We start from the raw sequence: 20,955 nt of genomic DNA on the forward strand, positions 1-20,955 counted from the left end.
TCCTTCCCTGGGCAGCCTGTTTCAATGTTTGGCAAACCTTTTGGTAAATAAATTTGTCCTGATATCTAATTTAACCCTCTCCTGGTGCAATTTGAGGCCATTTCCTCTTGTTGTATCACTACTTAGAAAAAGATACAGGAACCCACTCTTCTTTTCAGGTAGTTGTAGAGAGAAATAAGGTCCCCCCTGAGGCTCTTTTCTCCAGGCTAAACAAGTTCAGCTTCATCAACTACTCTTCACAGAACTTGCACCCGCCATATGCACACACACCCACCAAAAGAATTTTTCAAAGTTTCAATTTAAATAAATTAAAACAAAACAGCAATATTTAAAATGCCAGACTTAATAAAACAAACAAATCCCTTATTTTTAAAATGAACTCAGACATCTTTTTATTTGTTCTGGTTGTAAAAGTCTGGATTTCCCCCATTGGCACCTGTTTTTAAACATGGAAGTTTAAAAACAACTCTGTGCCAATTGTCCAAACCACAGCAGGTAGTATAGTCAATGAATGAGACTATTCAGCAGGCTGACTACATGCTCCAGTGGATACACTTGAAAAAGTAGCTCAGTTAAACCTATTTTTGACCAAGTATTTGGAAGATTCCCCTAATTATGGGATACCAAAGGAAGCTGCATGAACTTTTTCACCTTTAGGATAGCAGAAGTGGTTCTCATTCTTTTTTTCCATGGTTTCTACTTTATTCACTGTGGTTCAGGGCACTCTGACAGAAACCTTGAGTCCAGCAAGCACAGAGGTAGAGAAAGATATTAAATAATCTAATAAAAATCAGTGAAAAAATAGAGCACAAATTAAAAAAAATGAATAAAAATAGTCCTCACTGGGAAAATATGACTACTTAGCATATTTACATTTCTATGTGAATGCTCTTTTTAAACAAGAACATCAGGTACTTATTAAAATAGAAAGAAGACTTGCAGCAATTTTTAAAGACTAATGATCTATTAATGTGTTTAAAAATAATTTTAAATGCACTGTGAAATGACACAGACCTACAAAAAACAAACCTCCATCCTCCATCACTCCCAAGAAAGTCTGACTGATTTTAATCCAAATCAAATTCTTAAAGAAAAGTTTCATAAACCATTGCATTGTCACAACTGGGAGTACAATCAACATCAACCAGAAGGCTGAAAATGAGCATCTTCAGCTAGAATGAACTAGAAACCTCTTCATCTGGTTATGTTTAAGTAGCTCCAGAAAGAGTTTTGTGGAACTCCCTTGTCAAAATCCAGAGCAAAATCTCTGCATTTACTCAGGCTATTCAGTGACCAGGATCCTGGAAATTTTATTTTCTTGAACTGTGCAACAAGTGAACGAAATAGTTCTGCTCTTCCTCTTCATGCAAGTCCTGTCATCAGCTGCATGCTTGCATTTTTAAACAGAGCTAGTGAAAATACAAAACTTCATGTAATTAAATATTTACACTACTTAATTAGAAAAGCATTTGTGAAAGAAAGGTTGAATATTTAATATATAAACCCAGCTTTGTCTTTTCAGTATCTTGAAACGGATCGGTTTTCAATTAAACCCACATATCTGATAGGAGTTTCTAATTAATTCATTCATTTAAACAATATTTGTTGTTTTTACTTTCAGAAGCAAGGGAGAGAGAAATAAAAATGAGGGCGGAAGAAGGTCAGGCCAACAGGAAACCCAAGGAAAACATCTTTTCTAACACCAGTACTTCTGTTTGGTATCTTTTACTCAGAAGTTCTCTAAGATGGGTGAAGATTGTCTTATCTTCATTAAAGCCTAGTGAACATGGTGATAAACAATGTAGTGCTGTTAGAAAGCAATAGTCAACATTATGATTTGTCTCAGACTACTGTTTCATCAAAAAATCATGTCTGTCTCAAAGCTTTCTCTATAAGCTACCTAAAACACACCTCTTGAGGTTTCAACATGGTTATTCAGTGTCCCTGCAAGGTAACTCAGTCAGAATACAACTATAAATATTTAACTGGGTGTCATCTATTTAAATATATTGCTATACTAAATAGAGCTCTTGTGATCAACAGTTACTTGAGCTGAACAGAACAAACTGGTCAGCAGTCAGTTTTGCAGTGCCAGAAAAAATACAGACCATCTTTCCACTACTACTTGAAAGGAGGACATTTACTCAACCACAATTACAAGTGTTAAAAGAGTATAAGGATTTAAAGTCTATAAAAAGAGTACAACAGGGCTGTAGAAGAAACAGAATTTGTTTTGCTTTGTTTGTTTAAAGAGAATTCTTTATTATATCTCAAAATGTGGATATAGATAGGGCTGCACCGCCCTACACATTACCTTAACAAGCCTCTTAATTAAAAAAGACCACATGCATTCTAAAACTCAAAATAAATCTTATTTATTTTTCAGTTGGAAAGGTAAATATTTCCTTCACCAAGATGTTTTCTAGACCTGTGCAGTCCAGGCAGTTAGCGTTGGAGTAGAAAATACCCTCCATGCAAATAGAATGTTTCAATAAATACAAAACAAAACAAACAACAACAAAACAAACAACCAACCACACAGATTTCCCACAGCTATCAAGTTAACAAATTTTCCTTTTACCGAGTCCTTTGTGTCCATTTGACTGTGGCCAATAAATAGCTGGAACCCCTCTGTATTAGCTTGGCCCGTCAGGTTCAGTGGAACACTTTGCTGCTCTGCACTCCCATTGAGGGCTTACCTAGCTGCTACAGTGGGAGGATGGGAACACTTCTCACCACTGTGGGACAGAAAGGGATAGAGGACAGCTTTAAACCACAGAGTTGACATGATTTAGAATTTTCCAAACTGCCATAAAGCATACCACAAACTAGAAATCCAATTATTCCTTTAATTTCTGGCAGTCTTTCAAACTTTTGTGGAAACTCTTAAACACTTTTTTTTGAAAACTTAAAATTGGAGACTGGAGAATTCATTCACCAGAGATGGTACTAGAAGCTGTTAGAGTCCTTTGCTGTTAGAGTACTTTGCTGTTAGTGTCCTTTCCAAAACTACCACATGTTTTGGGTACAAGCATTTTTAGAAGAAAACTAGTCACAGACAAGGACATTCTTCAAGGTTACTTCAGACAGGTAAGAAAACTGGAACTGAGTCAGAAGCAGAAAAAGCACTGTGTCCTGTTGCTGACAGTGATTTGATTTTCTATCATCAATAACAAATTACACCCCATTTTTAAATTAAAGGAAAAATCTCCCACCAGCACATTCCTGACTCTTTCTTCACAACTGAGATTACTAAGCCAAATAAAGGGAGTAAACACCCCTCCACAGACCAGGTTCTTTGAGTAACATTTTTGACCATAAACAGTAATTATAATTAATAACAGCAATTTTAAGGAAAAAAGTCAGGATTAAGACTAAAGGCCAATTATTAAAAACAAGACATATTTCAAGTCAAAGCTGTGAGCTACTTCTTTCAGAGAACTCTGTTATTTTGAAACTAAGCTCAGGATTTGTGCTTAGTTGGAACAAAAAATTAAGATCACATACTCCAAGTCAAAACAATAAATATATTCATGCCGAGTATCCTCAGCATCAAGAACATAATTGGCCAGTTCCCAGCTACTGCAAGGACTTAGCACAAGCTATTCTGGAGTTTTGCTTCTCAGCTTTCTTTTTTTTTATTGAAGGATGTATGACAGGGAGTGGTTTATTGTTTTATTACAATTTATGTTTAATAAAAACATTACATGCCTTTTCCTTGTAAGGAGTTGCTTGTTGTGGGACTCACTCAAGTCACTTTGTGAGTAACTTGCAGTGTTGTGGTGAAAGTCAGTTCCCATTTCCCAAATCATGGTGTCACTTCCATGCTACACATTTCCACTGACTCTGTGGGAGTAAGAGACCGAAGCAAAAAGGGGTTTTGGAAAGCATAAGTGCACACCTTCCAGCAACATTCAACAACAATCTGAACACCCAGTCAGCAAATCTCATGAAACACTGCAGACTGCCACAAATGGCAATGGAGGCTTTGACTTCAGTACTATTCATGTGGCCCACAGAGACTATTTGGAGTCTTTATTGCAGTTAAGATTAGGACTTCAGCTATTGCATTGCCATAATGTGACTACCTTTAAATGGGAAGATGCAGCCAGCACACTACTAAAAAGGAAGTTCTGAAGTAGCAGAATGGAACAAATTTTATTCCTGACTATTACATGTGTGGGAAGGAGGGAGTGAAGACACCTTTGTTTGTAAGCAAAACCAACTTTCTAAACGTATTAAAACGTGTAAAACAAAAGAATCTGAAGGTTTGTATTTTGAGAACAGCTTTGCAAATAACCTTTCTAGTTTACAATGTGCTGTTACTGTAAATAGAGATACACAAGCGTGTCTGCTGCACATATTTTTGCAAGGGCAAATACATACCACAGCACACCTTTCATATGCATGCTCAGCACTAAATGCATGTTAGTGCTCTGCCAATATGAAACAGCCACAGCAACAGGGAAAACATACAAAACCTGTGAACTCCAATTCTACCTCATTTTCTCACACTTACAAAAAACAAAACCTCAAGCCAAAGAAGTGGAGTAAGATAGCACAATAGGGTGGAGCTCAGGTTAATCACAAGGACAACGGGTTTGCCTGTATGTACCTTTTGACCCCACAATCATCCCTATTTATGCAGACACACATAGAGATTATTCACCTTCCTGCCCAGAGGGAGCTAAGAGGCAGGAAGTGAGGCTGCTGGGCAAATATCAGTGTGAATTATTGGTGCTTTTGTAACATAAGTGTGCCTGCTTTGGGGGTATTTATGAATTAGGCAAGTAAGTAGCACAAAACTGTGTGTGCATGAAACTGTCGCCTGCTGTTCTTAACCAAATATTATCAAATTAGCAACAACCACACTTCCCACTGAAGGCTGTATATTTAAATGCTTTAAAAAATCAAAAGCTATTTTTGGATTTATACAAACCAAAAAAGGGGCTGGAGCTGTGTTTTTTCAAGGAGGAAATAAACTTTATGCCCATATATTTGCTACCTCTGTCAAAAGCAACTGGATCCTCATTTGAGTTTATAGAGACTAATTTTTAAAATAAAGAACCTTGAAAAGTTACACAAAAAACCTGAGGACAGAGTTTCTTTCTCTGAAGGACTAAAAGAAACTGAATACATATGTGGGGAGTAGAAATGCCATCTCAGATATGCAAACTCTCTGAAAATCACTGACCAGGTCAGGCATGCAAGCTTAATGGAGAAAGCAGGCTTTAATCTGAAGACCCCTGCAGCAAAAAGGGTTATTTACAAAAATAGTACATGAACAGTGTTTTTTAGATGATGGCTAGGAAGAAGAATAGAAGAAAAGAATTGTTCAACAATACATTGAATAAATTATTGTACTTATTAGTGTAATCCAGTCCTCTACTAAGCAAAGGTATTAGCACAATTGGAAGCAGAACAGACTTGATGGTCCATTGGTCCCTTTCAGTACAGTAACTTGTGTTCTAGGATGTTTGCCATAAAACATAAAAGCCAAAAAAGCTGAAGAGTGTGGAATTAAACAAAGACATGGAGCAGGTAAAATTCAGCCCACGTTAACCTGTCATTCCACAGGACAGCCACAGGGTTCAGGGCCACCAGCTCAGTCTTTTGGTTGGAACAGTAACAGGTGTTCCTTCTGTACTTACCATGCATAAGAATTGACAGTAGTACACATTATTTATTAGTATACCTATAACTCCTCCAAAATTGAATGTATATATGAATAGCAAAGAAATCTGCAATTGGCAAAAGAGTTTCAATACACAGATAATTAATACATAGGTGTTTTTTCTTAAAGCAAGGTGCACTACATATATAATTCTACAGTTTCATCTTTAATCAGAAAAGTGGGTTTTTGCTTCTTACTTTAACCTTCAGTTTTAAAAGATTATTCAGAGTCACAAACAATTCAAGGACTGAGAGTTACTGCCTATTTTGGACTGAACTTCAATAAAGTGATGCTGAATCATTGTAAGATTTATTAAAAAACAAAAGAAGTTGCAGTCTGTGGGTATAGTCCATTAAACAAGACCAGTTTAACAAAATCTCTTAAGAGCTAAAACTATAACCAGGTTTGATCCACCAACACTAAAACCCGCATCAGTTTAAATTTACTAAACTGAAACCCCCCAAACATCACCCCGTCTTAACATCTTTATAATAAAGCAGGGTGGATTTCAGTATATTTGTTACAACTGGACACAAGTTTTCATTCTGCAAGGTGAACTCACATTTCAAGAGTTAATAATACAGAAACATTACTTGCATTATATGTGTAGTAGTATACCTCAAACATGAAAACAGAAGTCTAGAGATATAACATGAAGATAAAATCCTAAAATAACTGCCTAAAAGTAATCAAGCTCTCTGACAACTCTCTTATTAACACCTTAATTGATTTGAAGTTCTTCATTTGAATCCCAGTGAACAATTACTCACATAAGTAGTCTTTAGTTACTCACATAAATGGTCTCTACAAACTTTAGTGGGGTTACTCCTGAAAATAACAGCTCACCAAAGTTCAAAATCTATAGGTCTTTCCTTAAAACATTTACAGAGAAATTTAAATGAACACTTGGAATTAATAACCTTACTTACTAGTCCATGATTTTTCTCAGTGTTACCGGTATCAATTCTTAGAACAGAGGGGCCATAAAATTTTAGGAAAAACAAGTTATGAGCAATACAATCTCATAAACAATAAGAAATCCAATAAAATAATGAGAAAGAACTAGCAAAAAAGAACCCCTTAAGAGAATCTAGGATGACTGCCCAAAATAGCTCTCCCCCACCCCTAAAAAACACACTTATACACACACAGGTAATTACTGCTTACAGATTTTGGGGGAGGAGCTTATGTCCAGAAGTCACCCAACTAAGGGGAAAACCAGATAAATACTCAAGGGTGGCACTTAAAATCATCAGCTTCTGCTCACTCACCAGTGGCAGAACTCCTCCTCAGTAGAGGAGGATTCACTCCTCTAGCACGCTGCATTGGAGCTCCACAACATTTTGGTATGTCACGATTTCATTATATTCTCTTTGGTTTTGAAGGTTACTTCTTCAGGATGCCTTGTTTTCTGTCTGGGGAGGGAAGAGGGTTGATATTTAAGGGCCAGTGACAGCATCCTCATGCCACTGGGGCTCTTTGTAAGGCTACATGTAAAAACAGGTTTCAGCCTTGGTGAGAATTCTGCCACTGATGCTGAAGGAACCAGGACTTCATCCTTCATTTGCTACAGCATTAGAGAGAGGTAGTAAGATCATGGAAGTGTTTATGTATCTTCACTGAAGACTTTTCATCTTTTCAGGAGTTTTGGTATATGGAGCCCCTGAACTTACTTTGGAGGTCTAGTTAAAACAGTCACTCTTTCTGAATACAGTTGTCTTGAATAGGCTGCCATCCAATCAAAACTATTCTTTTCGTAAGAGTGAGACTATTGCCTCTAATCTATCTATGCAACAGCTCCATCATTCAAAGTGAGAGCAATACTGATTCCCTTTTTCTTAGAGCATTTTTCAAAACTAGTGAAAGTAGATGGAAGTAAGCACAAAATATTGTTATTTTTAATATCTATAATTTAAGAAAACTCATCTATTCATGCTCCAAAATCAGAGCTAAACAACTTTTCTTTACAACAAACTTTCTCTACCTTTTCTAACACAGAACAGATTTGGAAACATGCATTTACAAGTATCTTTACTGCTGCTGTTTTGTCTGAACATTGTCCATGGTGGTGATGGATATTTTTCTGAGCGATATCAGAAACAATCCAGCATGAAGGGGCCACATTTTCTACCCTACAATGTAAAGAGTCAAGGTAAGTTTACTGTTTTTTCATAATAAACTAACACAATTATTCCTAGAGGTTCAATACATGAACAAAGGATCTGTGCTTATACTACTGGTATTCAAATTTTACTAACAATTTAGGTTTATTGAAATAATTTTATCACTGCAGAAAGAATTTACAGTGGTTCTGGAGTTGCCTCTTACTGACAAAGATGCACACCTGTCAGACAAATGTTTTACACAATAAACACCAAAGGCATATAGAGCAGAAACAAAGCTCCAGATCTCTGCTTCAATAGTGGGAGTAACACAGCATGATTGTGTACCTAATGATGTACAACATGCTAATTCTTAATTTCTTGATTCAGCACTGGGGTTTCTAGCAACAGACCTGTCACCTAAAACCCACCTACATTCAGGAACAATTTTTACATATTTTGTCATGTTATCTGTAAGCAAAACAGACCTTAGGTGTGGATTTAAATATATATATGATACACACAGGCAAATGAAGACCCTCTTAAAGCCTAGAAAGACAAAATAAAATTATATATAGCTGTACAAACGTGTTATAAACTTCCATATAGTTTTTCATGAGTGATTTAAGCTTATGCTTTAACTATCAGGATAAGCACATAGTAATATAACAATTCTAGCTTTAGTATATTTTAAAAAACCCTCTTCATTGCATAAATCAGTCTTATGGCAGCTTGGATAGGCAACACATAACTGCAATGCTACATTATTTCATCTTATTTCTGCTTATTCTCTCTGTCCCTTTAAGTTGAACAGGTGGCTATCCCTAATGTTTGAAACTATTTGAGTTCTGTTTTATTTTTCCATGCTTAGGCCAACATCTTCTTTAAAAAACTTGAACTCAAAGCTTCTGATCCATAATGACTATTCAAAATTGTCATCACTAAAATTAATAGTGAATCTTCCTTGTAAACATCCTACCTTACCCCCTGAGAATAGCATTATTTCCTTGCAGACATCATCAGGCTATTCAAAATAGCTTTCTTTTTTTTTGTTGTTGTTGTAACCCAGCCACTTTTAGTTGTGGTGATCACACTTGAGCAGAAATGAGGAAACTGAATGAGGGGCTCAGAAAACAGCATTAGCAAATAAGCTTCTCTTCACTAGAAAAAGGATATGGGCAAATCTGGAGAGAATTGCTGCTCAGGGCATTGCATTCACATTACCCTCATTTAGGAGTTTTGATTCAGAATAGTTCTGCAGACAGATCCTATGGGCTGTCTGATCATGTGCAGCACACATGGAGCCCAAAGAAACTCTGCTCTCATACCAGCTGGTGTCAGCACTGGCCCCATACCAATCAGCTCCAACCCACAGGCTCCAAGAATCCCTGCAGTAAGAAACAAGTGAGAGCAGCATGGCTGGGAGCCTTACCCACAAAATACTCTCCCAGGCTGTACCAAAATACTGTCATAGTTTCATCCCTTGTCCTCAGCACAAGCACTTCCTGGAACCTTAGCACTCCTGGATCAAATTTAGGTATAAGCACATACAACAAGAATTCTCACTGAGTTTAATGCTGCATTTCCTCCCTCCTTCTTCATTAACTTTTCTTGTGTTTTTCCATGACTTCACTCAGAATGATTTACATATTTATACTATTTTTAAGTGAAGTATAATATTTACTTGGCTATCCTCTACCATACTTCACTCACTTCTCCTAATAGTGGTTCTTCTTTTCCCCTCTACAGAAAATATTTGGGAAAGGGGGAACCAGCAACAAATAAAGCAAGAACCAGGGTAGACAGAAAATGGTGTGAAAGGGGGAAATAAATTGTCCAGAACTAAGTTTTCACTTTATATACAAACACAGAATCTAATGTGAGTGAAAATTCATATTTAGAATGAGAATGATTATATCAAAACCTGAGAAGTATAAAATGCTCTCAATTTAGGAAATATAACAGAGGACTATACACTAGACCTCAATAGCAGGAACAGCCTACATTTTTACAGACATGCGAGTCCAGTCATTCAAAAGTGCTTGACAAATTTTAATTTGGTGAACAAGCACTGCAGGAGGACTGTTATTCCTGAGTCTGAAAAACAAGCATCCTATATAGAGTTTTTAGAAGAATTTAAAGAGGGAAGAGTGCTGGAGATGATCACCTCTGTGAGATGATCTCAGAAGAATAAAACAGGAGCCTACAGAACCAAGTGCATCCAGCTTTTTTCTAGTGAGTTGTTCCATTTGCAAGTAGCTGAAGTAGCAATGGCAAGCTTTTCATCATAGCTTACTTTTCCAATTTGATCACCAAACACTGACTTCTACAGATATGGCTGCCAATAAATTATCTTTTTGCTTTGTATAGCTTTGTCAAAAAGCAGCCTGGAACTGAAATGTCTAAATCCAGACTGGTGAGTCAGGACAACATAAAACAGACCACACAATTTCTGTTGACAACTAAAACCTATAAAGCTTCTTCTAGTTTGGTGAAATTGTTCAAAAAATCTTGGTCTTGGCAGCTCTCCAGAACATAATTTTTTAATCAGCATCTCTTTGGCTTGAGATATTTGAAAACCCCAAGTTGAAAACAATAATTGAATGAGATCTCACTATTCAGCAATGCTTAAATAAACCATTACTGCAGGTTATGTTGAAGTCTACATATTTAATTCAGTACATATATGGGGTTTGATTGCACTAGAGAATGTAAACAAATTTTGCATCAAGGTATGTGCTGAGACATGTAAAAGAGTAGCCAATCAATACTTCAATGCTCTTTGTATAAATTCTACTTCATTAATAAATTTAGCAGTCCTTTCCTCGGAGGAATAACCATTGCTTTTTAGACAGCACAATTAAAATTAAAATTTTAATCTAAAAGCAGCACAACTTTAGAACAATACAGCTCACAGAAAATCAGTATAACAACATTAGTGCTGACAATGCCTTTAACATCTTAGGCAAAATTGGCGGGACCCACTACCCTGTGAACCTAAGACTGATATTGGCATCTAAAATATGGTAAAAGTAATAAGAAGATACACTCTGAGCTAAAGTCTGATGCAATTTGCTACCAAAAAAAATTGTCAATATATCACAAATAAATCACAGGCCACGCTTGTTTTTTATGTGTAGGATTTTACCAGCTATCTTCCTTTTCATGGCCTTAAGAAAGATGAGATAGGAAGATGCACAAAATAAGTTGATATGCATTTGTGCTGATTTATGCATCAGCAGAATAGAAAATGCACTCCCTGCACTCTCTAGATAAGAACAATTTCTCTGTCAATACAGGAAAAAGGCAACCTCGCAGATACAATAACAAACCAAAATGAAATGTAACCATAACCACACCTCTATTATTTAAAAAGAACCTCAACAATTTGTAGAAGAATATTTTCCTCCTTTACCTCACTTTTGGTTCAATAAAACTAGCCACATATTGGAAAATGCAGTTTATAAGAGACAGCCAAATAGTCATTGTAAAAACTTTCCTGTGTATATATATATATGTAATACTGGTCTTTTTGTGAGAGACTGAAAGGAAAAATTGTAGCTGATGCAATCGTGGATCAATTTATAATATTTTCTAAATAAGCATTCAACAGAATGTGTTGCCATTATAAAAAAAACAGAATTCAGGCTCTTTTTGTATCCTTCAGTTTCTATTTTTAAAATGACTTCTTAAATTAACACCCATCACAGATATGCCATTTTGTTCTATAATGCTGCCACTTGTAGTGTGAGACTAGTGAAGTAGTCTCACAGTATCTGTGTTAAACTTGTTAAAAACTTAAATGTAATGTCCAACAAATCAGCATGCCAATTTCAACATAAAGCTGAAGGCTCCTCCAAAGCACTCACAAACTAAGCAGTGAGCTTGTTTGCTTATTCCTCTATTTGTGACATTTGGTCAAGTGGCTCCACCTGCTGTTTTGGTAACTAAGAAAATGAAGTAGTATTAAAAAACTCTGTAACAATGCCAGAATTCTGACAGCAGTAAAATGAATTATCAGCTGTGACATTGCCACTGTGTGAAATTTTTATGACAGACAAAACTGAATTTTTTATGACAGACAATATCTGAAAATATAACATTCATATATTTACTAAAGAACTAGAGACACGGGTCACTTTTGAAAGTAGGGGGCAGGGAAGAACAAAATGCTCACTACTTAAAGGTAGCACCAAGTTGTTTCCTAAAAGCTGCTACACCTGTACAGACAGCTTCCTGAGATTTCATTCATCAAGTCTGATGACCTCCTAAATCTGTTACCTGTCTGGGTTGTTTTTCCCTTACTTAATAGTCTGCATCTACTTGCACAGCACTTTTTAAGCTCTTTGATGACCCTGAATGCATTGAAGCAAAAAAAAAAAAAAAAAAAAAAAATTCTAGAGGCCTTATACCCCACATTTCCAATGAATTTGCACTTGTTACTTGTAAGGATTGTTAAACACTTTTACTCTGAATGTCAGCTTTTTAGTGACAAATACAGCAGCTAAAGCTTGACTTCCATGAAGCTGAATTAACCCTTCATGCATTTTACCACCATGCTACATTGCCTGCAAATAGGTTGTAGATGCCCTGGTTGATCTGTTTTCCTCTCTCTTACAGGTGTGCAGGTAAGGGGGGAACAAGGACCCCCCGGTCCCCCAGGCCCCGCTGGACCAAGAGGACAACCAGGTCCTGCAGGAAAGCCAGGGTTTGGAAGTCCGGGTCCCCAAGGCCCCCCTGGTCCTCCAGGACCACCTGGGTTTTCTGCAGTTGGAAAGCCAGGAGTGCCAGGTCTACCAGGAAAGCCAGGAGCAAGAGGACTAAATGGTGAGAAAGGAGAACCTGGACCTGCTGGACTCCCAGGAGCAAGAGGACCACAAGGGCCCCCCGGCACTCCCGGCCCCGCAGGACTGACTGTCCCTGGCAAGCCAGGACCACAAGGCCCTCCAGGAGCTCAGGGGCCAAGGGGACCCCCTGGCGAGAAGGGAGAGCCAGGTATCCCAGGTATAAACGGACAAAAGGGAGAAAACGGATTTGGAATTCCAGGCCGGCCAGGTGGCAGAGGTCTTCCGGGCCCACAGGGACCCCGGGGCCCCCCTGGTCCTGCTGGGATTGGGAAGCCTGGTGAAAATGGCCTGCCAGGTCAGCCAGGTCTGAAAGGTGACCGAGGTTTTCCAGGTGCACCTGGAGCAGTTGGTCTCCCAGGTCCCCAGGGTCTCCCAGGTGAACCTGGAGAAGTAGGCATTGGCAAGCCTGGGCCAATGGGACCTCCAGGAGCAGCAGGCATCCCTGGAGCCAAGGGACATCCCGGACCTGCAGGGTTGCCCGGATCCCCAGGACTCCCAGGTTTTGGAAAGCCAGGGTTGCCAGGGATGAAGGGACACAGAGGGCCTGAAGGTCCTCCTGGCCTTCCAGGACCTAAAGGAGACCAAGGTCCAGCTGGTGTGCCGGGAGAACCAGGGCCGGTCGGGCCACCAGGGAACATGGGCCCTCATGGACTCAAAGGTTTGCCCGGTGAGAACGGCCTACCTGGGCCCAAAGGTGACATGGGCCCTGCAGGCCACCCGGGATTCCCAGGGGTCAAGGGGGAACGAGGCCTACCAGGATTAGAGGGAAAACCAGGATACCCAGGTGAGCAGGGTCTTGCTGGTCCTAAGGGACACCCAGGTCTCCCAGGTCCAAAGGGCGATACAGGCCCTGCTGGGCTACCTGGTCTGCCTGGTCCGATGGGCCCACAAGGAGCCAAGGGAGTGCCAGGGACCAACGGTGAGCCAGGCCCCAGAGGGCCTTCAGGAATACCTGGGATCAGAGGTCCCATCGGCCCCCCTGGACTGCCAGGAGCCCCTGGTGCGAAGGGTGAGCCAGGAGCACCAGGACTGCCGGGCCCAGCAGGCATTTCCACAAAAGGTTTAAGTGGACCCATGGGACCACCTGGACCCCCCGGTCCTAAAGGCAGCAATGGTGAGCCAGGCTTGCCCGGCCCCCCAGGTCCTCCTGGTCCCCCTGGCCAAGCTGTAATCCCACAGATGCCCGAAGGCTATGTTAAAGCAGGAGAGTCTCGGGACCTATCAGGGATTTCTTTCATAAAAGGGGGAGTAAACCAAGCTCTGACAGGGATGCCGGTGTCTGCTTTCAGTGTCATCCTCTCAAAAGCCTACCCCGCAGCAACAGTCCCCATCAAGTTTGATAAAATCTTGTACAATAGGCAGCAACACTATGATCCCAGAACAGGAATCTTCACCTGCAGGACCCCTGGACTGTACTATTTCTCCTACCATGTACATGCAAAAGGCACAAATGTTTGGGTTGCACTCTACAAAAATGGTTCCCCACTTATGTACACCTACGATGAGTACAAGAAAGGATACCTTGACCAGGCTTCTGGCAGTGCTGTCATCGATCTCATGGAGAATGACCAAGTATGGCTCCAATTGCCCAATTCAGAATCTAATGGTCTCTACTCCTCTGACTATGTTCACTCTTCTTTCTCAGGTTTCCTATTTGCTCACATCTAATATCCCACTTACCTTGTCCTGACACACTCTCCTTCAGACCATGTTAACCAGGTACTGCTCTGATTTGTCCTTAGCAGGTCATGCAACTTCAATGTTGCAACAGGAATGGAGGAGGGAGTGAGAAAGCAGAAGAGAGTGGTTCAAAGTAGAATAATATTGTATGTTTTTAGAGAATTGTCATTAAAAATTTGTTTTGAATGATGATTAATTGTCTGACTGAATGCAACATAAAAATTTTATGAATTAACATAATGCACCAGTCTCTGTCTTTTTTTTCCTGTTTTTTTCTTTTAAAAGGAAAATCAGAATGTCTAACTATCATACCTCATAACACAATAAAGGATTCTAGATCATACTTCACTATACTTAAATTAACTGTCTCAAAGACACCACAGTCACCTCAAGAGCTGGACAATACACTTCAGGAACATTCTACATCCAGCTTCATTTTTAAGCTATCCAACAGGAGACAAGAATGACAACTCTATTAGAGTCCATATCATAATCACAGTTTTCATTTATTTCTACTATTCTTAATAATTAATAACTACCTTGGAGAAAGGTGGATTTACAAATTATTACATGTTACTGAAGATCTAAAGTTTCACAATATGAAAAAGCAACCAGACTTGAAGCCTCAAAATCTACTCAGCTTTCTTTAATGCACAAACTAGTTCAGCATTTTTATATCTCCTAACATTCTGTAACATTCAGAGTAACATAAAACAACATTGACCAAACCTTAAAAACATAACCTTACAAGCATGCAGACACAAAACAGAATAGCTTTACTACCCCGACACTGAATATAATCCTTGCTCTGATTTTTCCTGTACAGTTCATTCCTTTAAAACACAATAATGTGAGGAATATGTTTTACTTATTTGGTAAATTTATCAGATGATGGCACTAATTAGTCAGCAGACATAACCATATTTACCATACAAACACGTCTCACAAAAAGTAGTCATTTCATCAATTTGTTATGCTACTATGACAAGTTAGCTTATGAATTATGAAACCTTAACAGTTTGATCACACATTTCTTCCAGTGACAGTTGCCATTCATGGGCTTTAAAAGTATCATATACATCAAAACCTTATGAATCCTTAAATCTACTATAGTTAGCTGTTGTTTTTAACAGAAGCTTTTAATCACTTGCACTGAAAGTATGCAAGCCTACGTTTAAAATTTTTGTGATATTACCATTTCTTCATGAAGGCACAACTTGAGGCTTCTTATGTTGTGTACATTTGAAATCAGCAATATCCTTACTTGATATTATACCAGAATTAATAAAAAAGCTAGGATACCTTTTCCTTGATGGTTGACCCATTATTAGCAAAACTATATAATGTTTTGGAAACTGTAAAGATCTACAATGAAAGCAACTTTAAGAATTTTTTTCTTCCTCATTTTAAGTGCTGCTGGATAAGGAAACCTGTGGTTTAGGCTATAATTCAGTAAAATAATGAATGAACATTAGTTTAACAGTGCTTCCCAGTATTTAAACATAGCATGTCCTGCTGCCCATCCACTCTACCAACTTGGAACTTTTGTTCCAGAAACAAGTAGAGGGACTAGATTTGGGAGCTGAAAAATATTACTAAGTAGTAGGTTTCTAGTTAATTAGTTCACATATGAAATCTATGCCAAAGCACAGATTTGAAATTGTTGGAGATGCTTGGTACTCAGCAGCTCAGGACCACACTGACCTGTGATTCCAATTAACTTAGAAGAAACTGGGCCCAAGCAGCATTCTTAAAAGTATATCCATCCATCCATCCATCCATCCATCCATCCATCCATCCATCCATCCATCCATCCATCCATCCATCCATCCATCCATCCATCCATCCATCCATCCCTCCCTCCCTCCCTCTCTCCACTTTAAATCAGGTTTTGTGCTCTAGGTCTTTATTCCTCAAACATGTGGGACTTCAAATAAGTCTAAAGCTTGGAACCTCATGCCTGGCTTTTTAAGTCTTTTCATATTAAGTCTCGGGTATTAAGCCACTAAGAAAGCAACTCTTAAAACTGAAAAGTTAGAGATGATACAGCAAATTGTGGCAAAAGCACAATTTATACTTTGATTTTAGCTTTGGATTTTTGGTTTAGAGGACACCTTGAGAAGGTCTGTAAGATTTTTAAGTTTGTTTTTTAATATTTTCTCCACCAGATGATCAGCAATCTATTTAAATATAAAGCCCTTCTAAAACCACTATTTCTTCTGCATCTTGGATATCAAAGGAAAGAAAATCCAACATGAGATTCAAAAGAAAACTTAAGAGCCTGTTATAGTACAAAATCACTTCCAAAGAAGTATTGAAATTTCTGAAGCCTTAAGTGACCAAAAACATGAAGCACCCAAACAATCCCTTCTGTATTTACTTGGAAAACACAGCAAAGAAATGTAAAAAATTTACTTTTCACTTGCTTCTTTGGTGCAGTTTTCACAATTAAGACAAATAAAGATATCGCACTACTGCTACATCAACATTAGGAAGTACTAATATTTTGCACAAGATTGTTTTCCCTTTGGCCAGAAAAGCATCTTTGCTTTTTGTTTCTTATATCTGAATTTGTGTATTAAAGATAAAACACACATATTACAGATATCTAGATTTGTTATCTTCTGCCAAGACCATTAACTTGTGTTCATAAACATGTATCCTAACAAGCCTTCTTATGGGCCATTTATGAAATATGCTGCCATACCAGCCATGATTTTTTACTTTCAAAATTAAATATAATCTTATAAACTAATTGAAAATATTACAAATATATAATTTTAACTATACAGCCACAGATGCTACAGTTTCCAGAAGTGTTAGGAAAATTACAGGGAAAGGCAAGTCTTCCAGAGAGAAAGTAGCCTTTAAAATAAGAAATGTTACAAAATTCTGCTTTAAGAAGTTATATTTGGCAACATGTTCCTAAAAAAGCCATTGATTTTTCTGTCAAAAAACCAATCAAATCTGAAATTTTTCACAAGGAAATAATTATTCAGTACGTCAAGCTCTTACTAATCCTCTCAAGAGCACATTTTGATTCTATAATACATCCACATAGCTTGATAGTGTAAAATACATTGCCCCATGATGCTTCCTTTAAAATTGTTGTTCATTACTATCTATAAAACATCCACTAAATCCAACACAGTCAAGGTACTGTTAATCACCTTACAGTCACAAACTATTCCAGTAATAAGAAAAAAGTATTGAGAATAAAATAGATTCTCGAGTAATGCAATCCTTAGCTGGGGTATCAGTTGAAGAGAGCTCTCTTGCAGGTATTACTAGGTAAGAAATGACCACCTTGCAAATATCTGTGTTCATTGCTATCTGACACCATGCTTTTCTGATATTTTGTTTCATAGATTTTCCTTTCTTTTTCGAGTAATTTTTCACAACGGAATGTCTGAAATAATGCAAGACTATTTGGGAACCCCCTTTCCTTTTGCAAGCCTCAGTTCTTCACTTCTCCTTTTTCCAAGGAGAAGAGTGGGTTAATACTCTTCATCAAGCTGAGTCAGGACAATCATGCCTATCTGAAAGAGCCATCCAAAAAAAATATCATAGGGCAATTATCTAAGGCAATTACCATAGCTAAGACAATGAAAAGCAAAATCCATCAGACACCTGATTATGATCAAAAAAAATCCTGTGAAAAAGAGAAGGGACATAGAGACACAAGGGCATACCGACAACAAATCAAAGTGAACTGCAAACACTCGGTGGATTTCAAAAAATAAAGCGGTCAGTCGTTCTGCTCCGCCACTGACAATGGCACCGCTAGGACGGTGTTTCCAGTTGGGAACTTTGCGTCCCCTCAACTGACCACTTAATAAGTTTGCCTTTGAAATTTTACCTTGACTAACTGTTAAGGAGCCCTGCTTTTCACTGAAGGGTTAAACCCTCTACAAGACATGGAGTTAAGTCAAAAGGCTGTGGTTTTCAGGCCAGATTCTGGGCTATGATAGACACTGTGGCTTCCTGGTATGTAGATGTTGGGATCCGGGTTTGAGAGTTTCCTCAGGAAGTTAGATGTGAGATTGAGAAAAAAAAATATCACTTTGTCAGCAGTGATAGAAGATTAGTGCCCTTATTCTTGTATAACAGAGGGACTTGAAGCAAAAAGAGATGCTCCATGAGAATATCACTGCTAAGTGATAGAGGAAGTAAATATCTCTGGTTCTTCTGACTCACTGTTCAGTGCTTTAGCTACTGGACTATGTTATTAAATGGAAAATAAAACCACTGTGAAGCCTTTCAAAGTGACACATGACAGAGTATATCACTTTCTTGTATTTGAGTCGTGCATATAATCTGTATTGTTTCACTTCTGATATCACTGAGCTTTATCCAAGAAAACTGGTTCCTATCACTTACTACACTTTCCTGTATTTTTAACACTCTTATGCATGCATGTGCCTCTGACAGAAGCTAGAAAGGATGAAGTCATATCACAAATTTTGTTTGCAGATTCCAGGTTTACATATAGAAATAGGTACCTGATTGATAGGTATAAACATATATGTCCAAGTGTATACACAAGCAGACACATATAAATAAAACCGAGCAATTACTTGTATGACTTCAAAGTTTAGGCTTTTTTTTTTTGTATCTCAATTATTTCCAAAGATCACTTTTAGAAATGATGCTTTTTGTTGCATGATCCACACCTTTTTTAAAAAAAAGAGCTGTCACAGTTTGAAGAAAAGAATTAACAAAAATTCTAAAAAAAATATTACAGTTGATTAGTGTTAATTTTGTATCAGCAGAAAAGAAGGGATATATTTATTTTGTGTACAAATGAGTTCCCAGGGAAATTCATAACTACCAATTACACTCTAATCTCCAACGGAAATATAGTAACAACAACAAGGAAAGCAGTTTTGGAATATCTTGCTAGTTTTTACCATTTGCATCCTGATATCAATTTCCATTTTTGCTTGGAATCTCTCTGAAACAATTTTGTCAATTACATTTGAAAGAAGCGAGTGGAACAGCTGAGATGAACAAAAAGTGAGTTTTAAGAAAGTCCAAACTACAACTTGTGTCTAGTGAATGTTGCATCAACCAAGGTAATTCTAATAGTAGTGCAGAATTCAGAACTGAGGTGCATATAAACATTTTACAAGAAATATTGTTAAAATAATTTCAATTAACTGCATGCACAAACAACGGTTAGCGCTTATTATCAACTTATTATTTTAATATGCCTAAAAGTAACTCTAAAGTTATGTCTGTGAAGGAAGGAAAATAATTTCTTGCTGTTTCCAATTCTAATTTATATTACACTGTTACAATGTTGGTTTTGGGTGGAGAAACACTGTTATTAAAAAATTGTCCTCTGCAAATGTTAGGAAGTTCAAAACCTCTCTATTGTGTCAATACTACATGAGGAATTCTAATCAAACTAGAGCGCTAAAGAAAACCATCAAATATTAGTACTTGAATTTCTTTCCCCAATTCATTTTGGATTTTATATATCATTACAAGATCATAAGGAATAGATTCAAAACACAGTTCAAGGATGTCCACATTACCATATCAATCACAGTAAGAAACCATTTGTCCTTCTTAAAGGAGTTGAAATAGCAATAAAAATTTAAATATTGAGTGAAGTAGCACATCAGAAATGTTATTAAAGATATCAAAGCAGTGAAATGAAACTGAAATAGTTATGATAAAGACGCTTTATTCCAGGAAAAACATGTGTTTCCTACACAACTATTTATAAACTTGAAAAGTAAAAGCTGTGCTGAGTAGCCTACAGTGTACTTGCAAACATATTTGCTCCAGCAAGCACATGTAATATTTTCAGCTGTTATAGTGAGTCTTCAGTGAACCCACTTACCTTTAAAAGCTGATATTTTATAATTATGTTGGATAGCAGCCACCATGTCCTTCCAGAAGTCATATTTTTTCTGACCATCATGCTGTAAGTGTCAAAAGGAACCTAGTCATTATATCAAGTATCAGCTATTACAAGATTTCATATTGAAACAGTGACAGAAAAGCCATGAATTAACAAAATTATATGGAGTAAGACAGTCTTAAGTAGGATCCAGGACATCAGGATTCAGCAGCACCCAGATTAACTGTGGGTAACTGCAGACAAGTTATGCCCCTCTTAGAGGGTTACAATGGGAGGAGGAAGGGAAAAGGAGAAATGCTGAATATTTGTGAGGAACTCTAAAATATTACAGGGGCATCAGCCATAACAGCAACTTACAGAATGAGCATCCCATCCCACTGACATTTGGGAAAAAGAAATGCCCAGGACTGCAGATACTGAAGTTAATTAGCACGTTGACATTATTAACATGCCTGGCATTCATTTCACCTTACACCTTAAGGACTGGAAAATCACTTCACTATAATTTAGAGGAAATGCCCTTCTGCCAAGAGCCCTACCCCAAACATGGTATAAAATACTCATCCAGAAGCCTGCACTCATGGCATTGTGCACTGAAGACTGCCAAACCCCAGCTCTGGCAGAAGGACAGGGGAAGGTGATCCATGTTTATGAACAGTCTCTTGCCATTCCTAGAAAGCTTCCCAGGCACAGCAGAGCTTCAGTGGACCTCAGCTTCCCCTTCAGCCTCTCACATGGGAGAGGAAAACCTCAACCAGCTGAGCCCGACAGCACTCTCAA

At 38.0% G+C, this 20,955-nt stretch overlaps 2 protein-coding genes across 2 annotated transcripts in view; one reads left to right on the forward strand and one right to left on the reverse strand.

Moving 5' to 3' along the window:
• The window catches only part of NT5DC1 (5'-nucleotidase domain containing 1), a 125,881-nt gene that overhangs the window by 94,839 nt on the left and 10,087 nt on the right, over window positions 1-20,955 (reverse strand). The window contains exon 6 of the mRNA XM_009092826.4: window positions 20,155-20,236. Within this exon, the coding sequence (XP_009091074.3) occupies window positions 20,155-20,236 (82 nt within the window). The remainder of the gene's footprint in view (window positions 1-20,154; window positions 20,237-20,955) is intronic.
• On the forward strand, window positions 6,010-14,358 carry COL10A1 (collagen type X alpha 1 chain). The gene is made up of 2 exons (XM_009092807.4): window positions 6,010-7,826; window positions 12,397-14,358. Exons 1-2 carry the CDS (start codon window positions 7,688-7,690, stop codon window positions 14,289-14,291), a joined length of 2,034 nt encoding a protein of 677 aa, XP_009091055.1. The 5' UTR covers window positions 6,010-7,687; the 3' UTR covers window positions 14,292-14,358.

Source organism: Serinus canaria, chromosome 3 (assembly GCF_022539315.1).
Source record: "Serinus canaria isolate serCan28SL12 chromosome 3, serCan2020, whole genome shotgun sequence".
NCBI classification, from domain to species: Eukaryota; Metazoa; Chordata; class Aves; order Passeriformes; family Fringillidae; genus Serinus; species Serinus canaria.

What these genes read in the sequence shown, in the direction of transcription:
- COL10A1 (XM_009092807.4), top strand. Translation starts at nt 7,688, where the DNA reads ATGCATTTACAAGTATCTTTACTGCTGCTGTTTTGTCTGAACATTGTC. An exon ending in CTACAATGTAAAGAGTCAAG is followed by an intron (nt 7,827 to 12,396) that starts GTAAGTTTACTG and finishes TCTCTCTTACAG; the next exon opens with GTGTGCAGGTAAGGGGGGAA.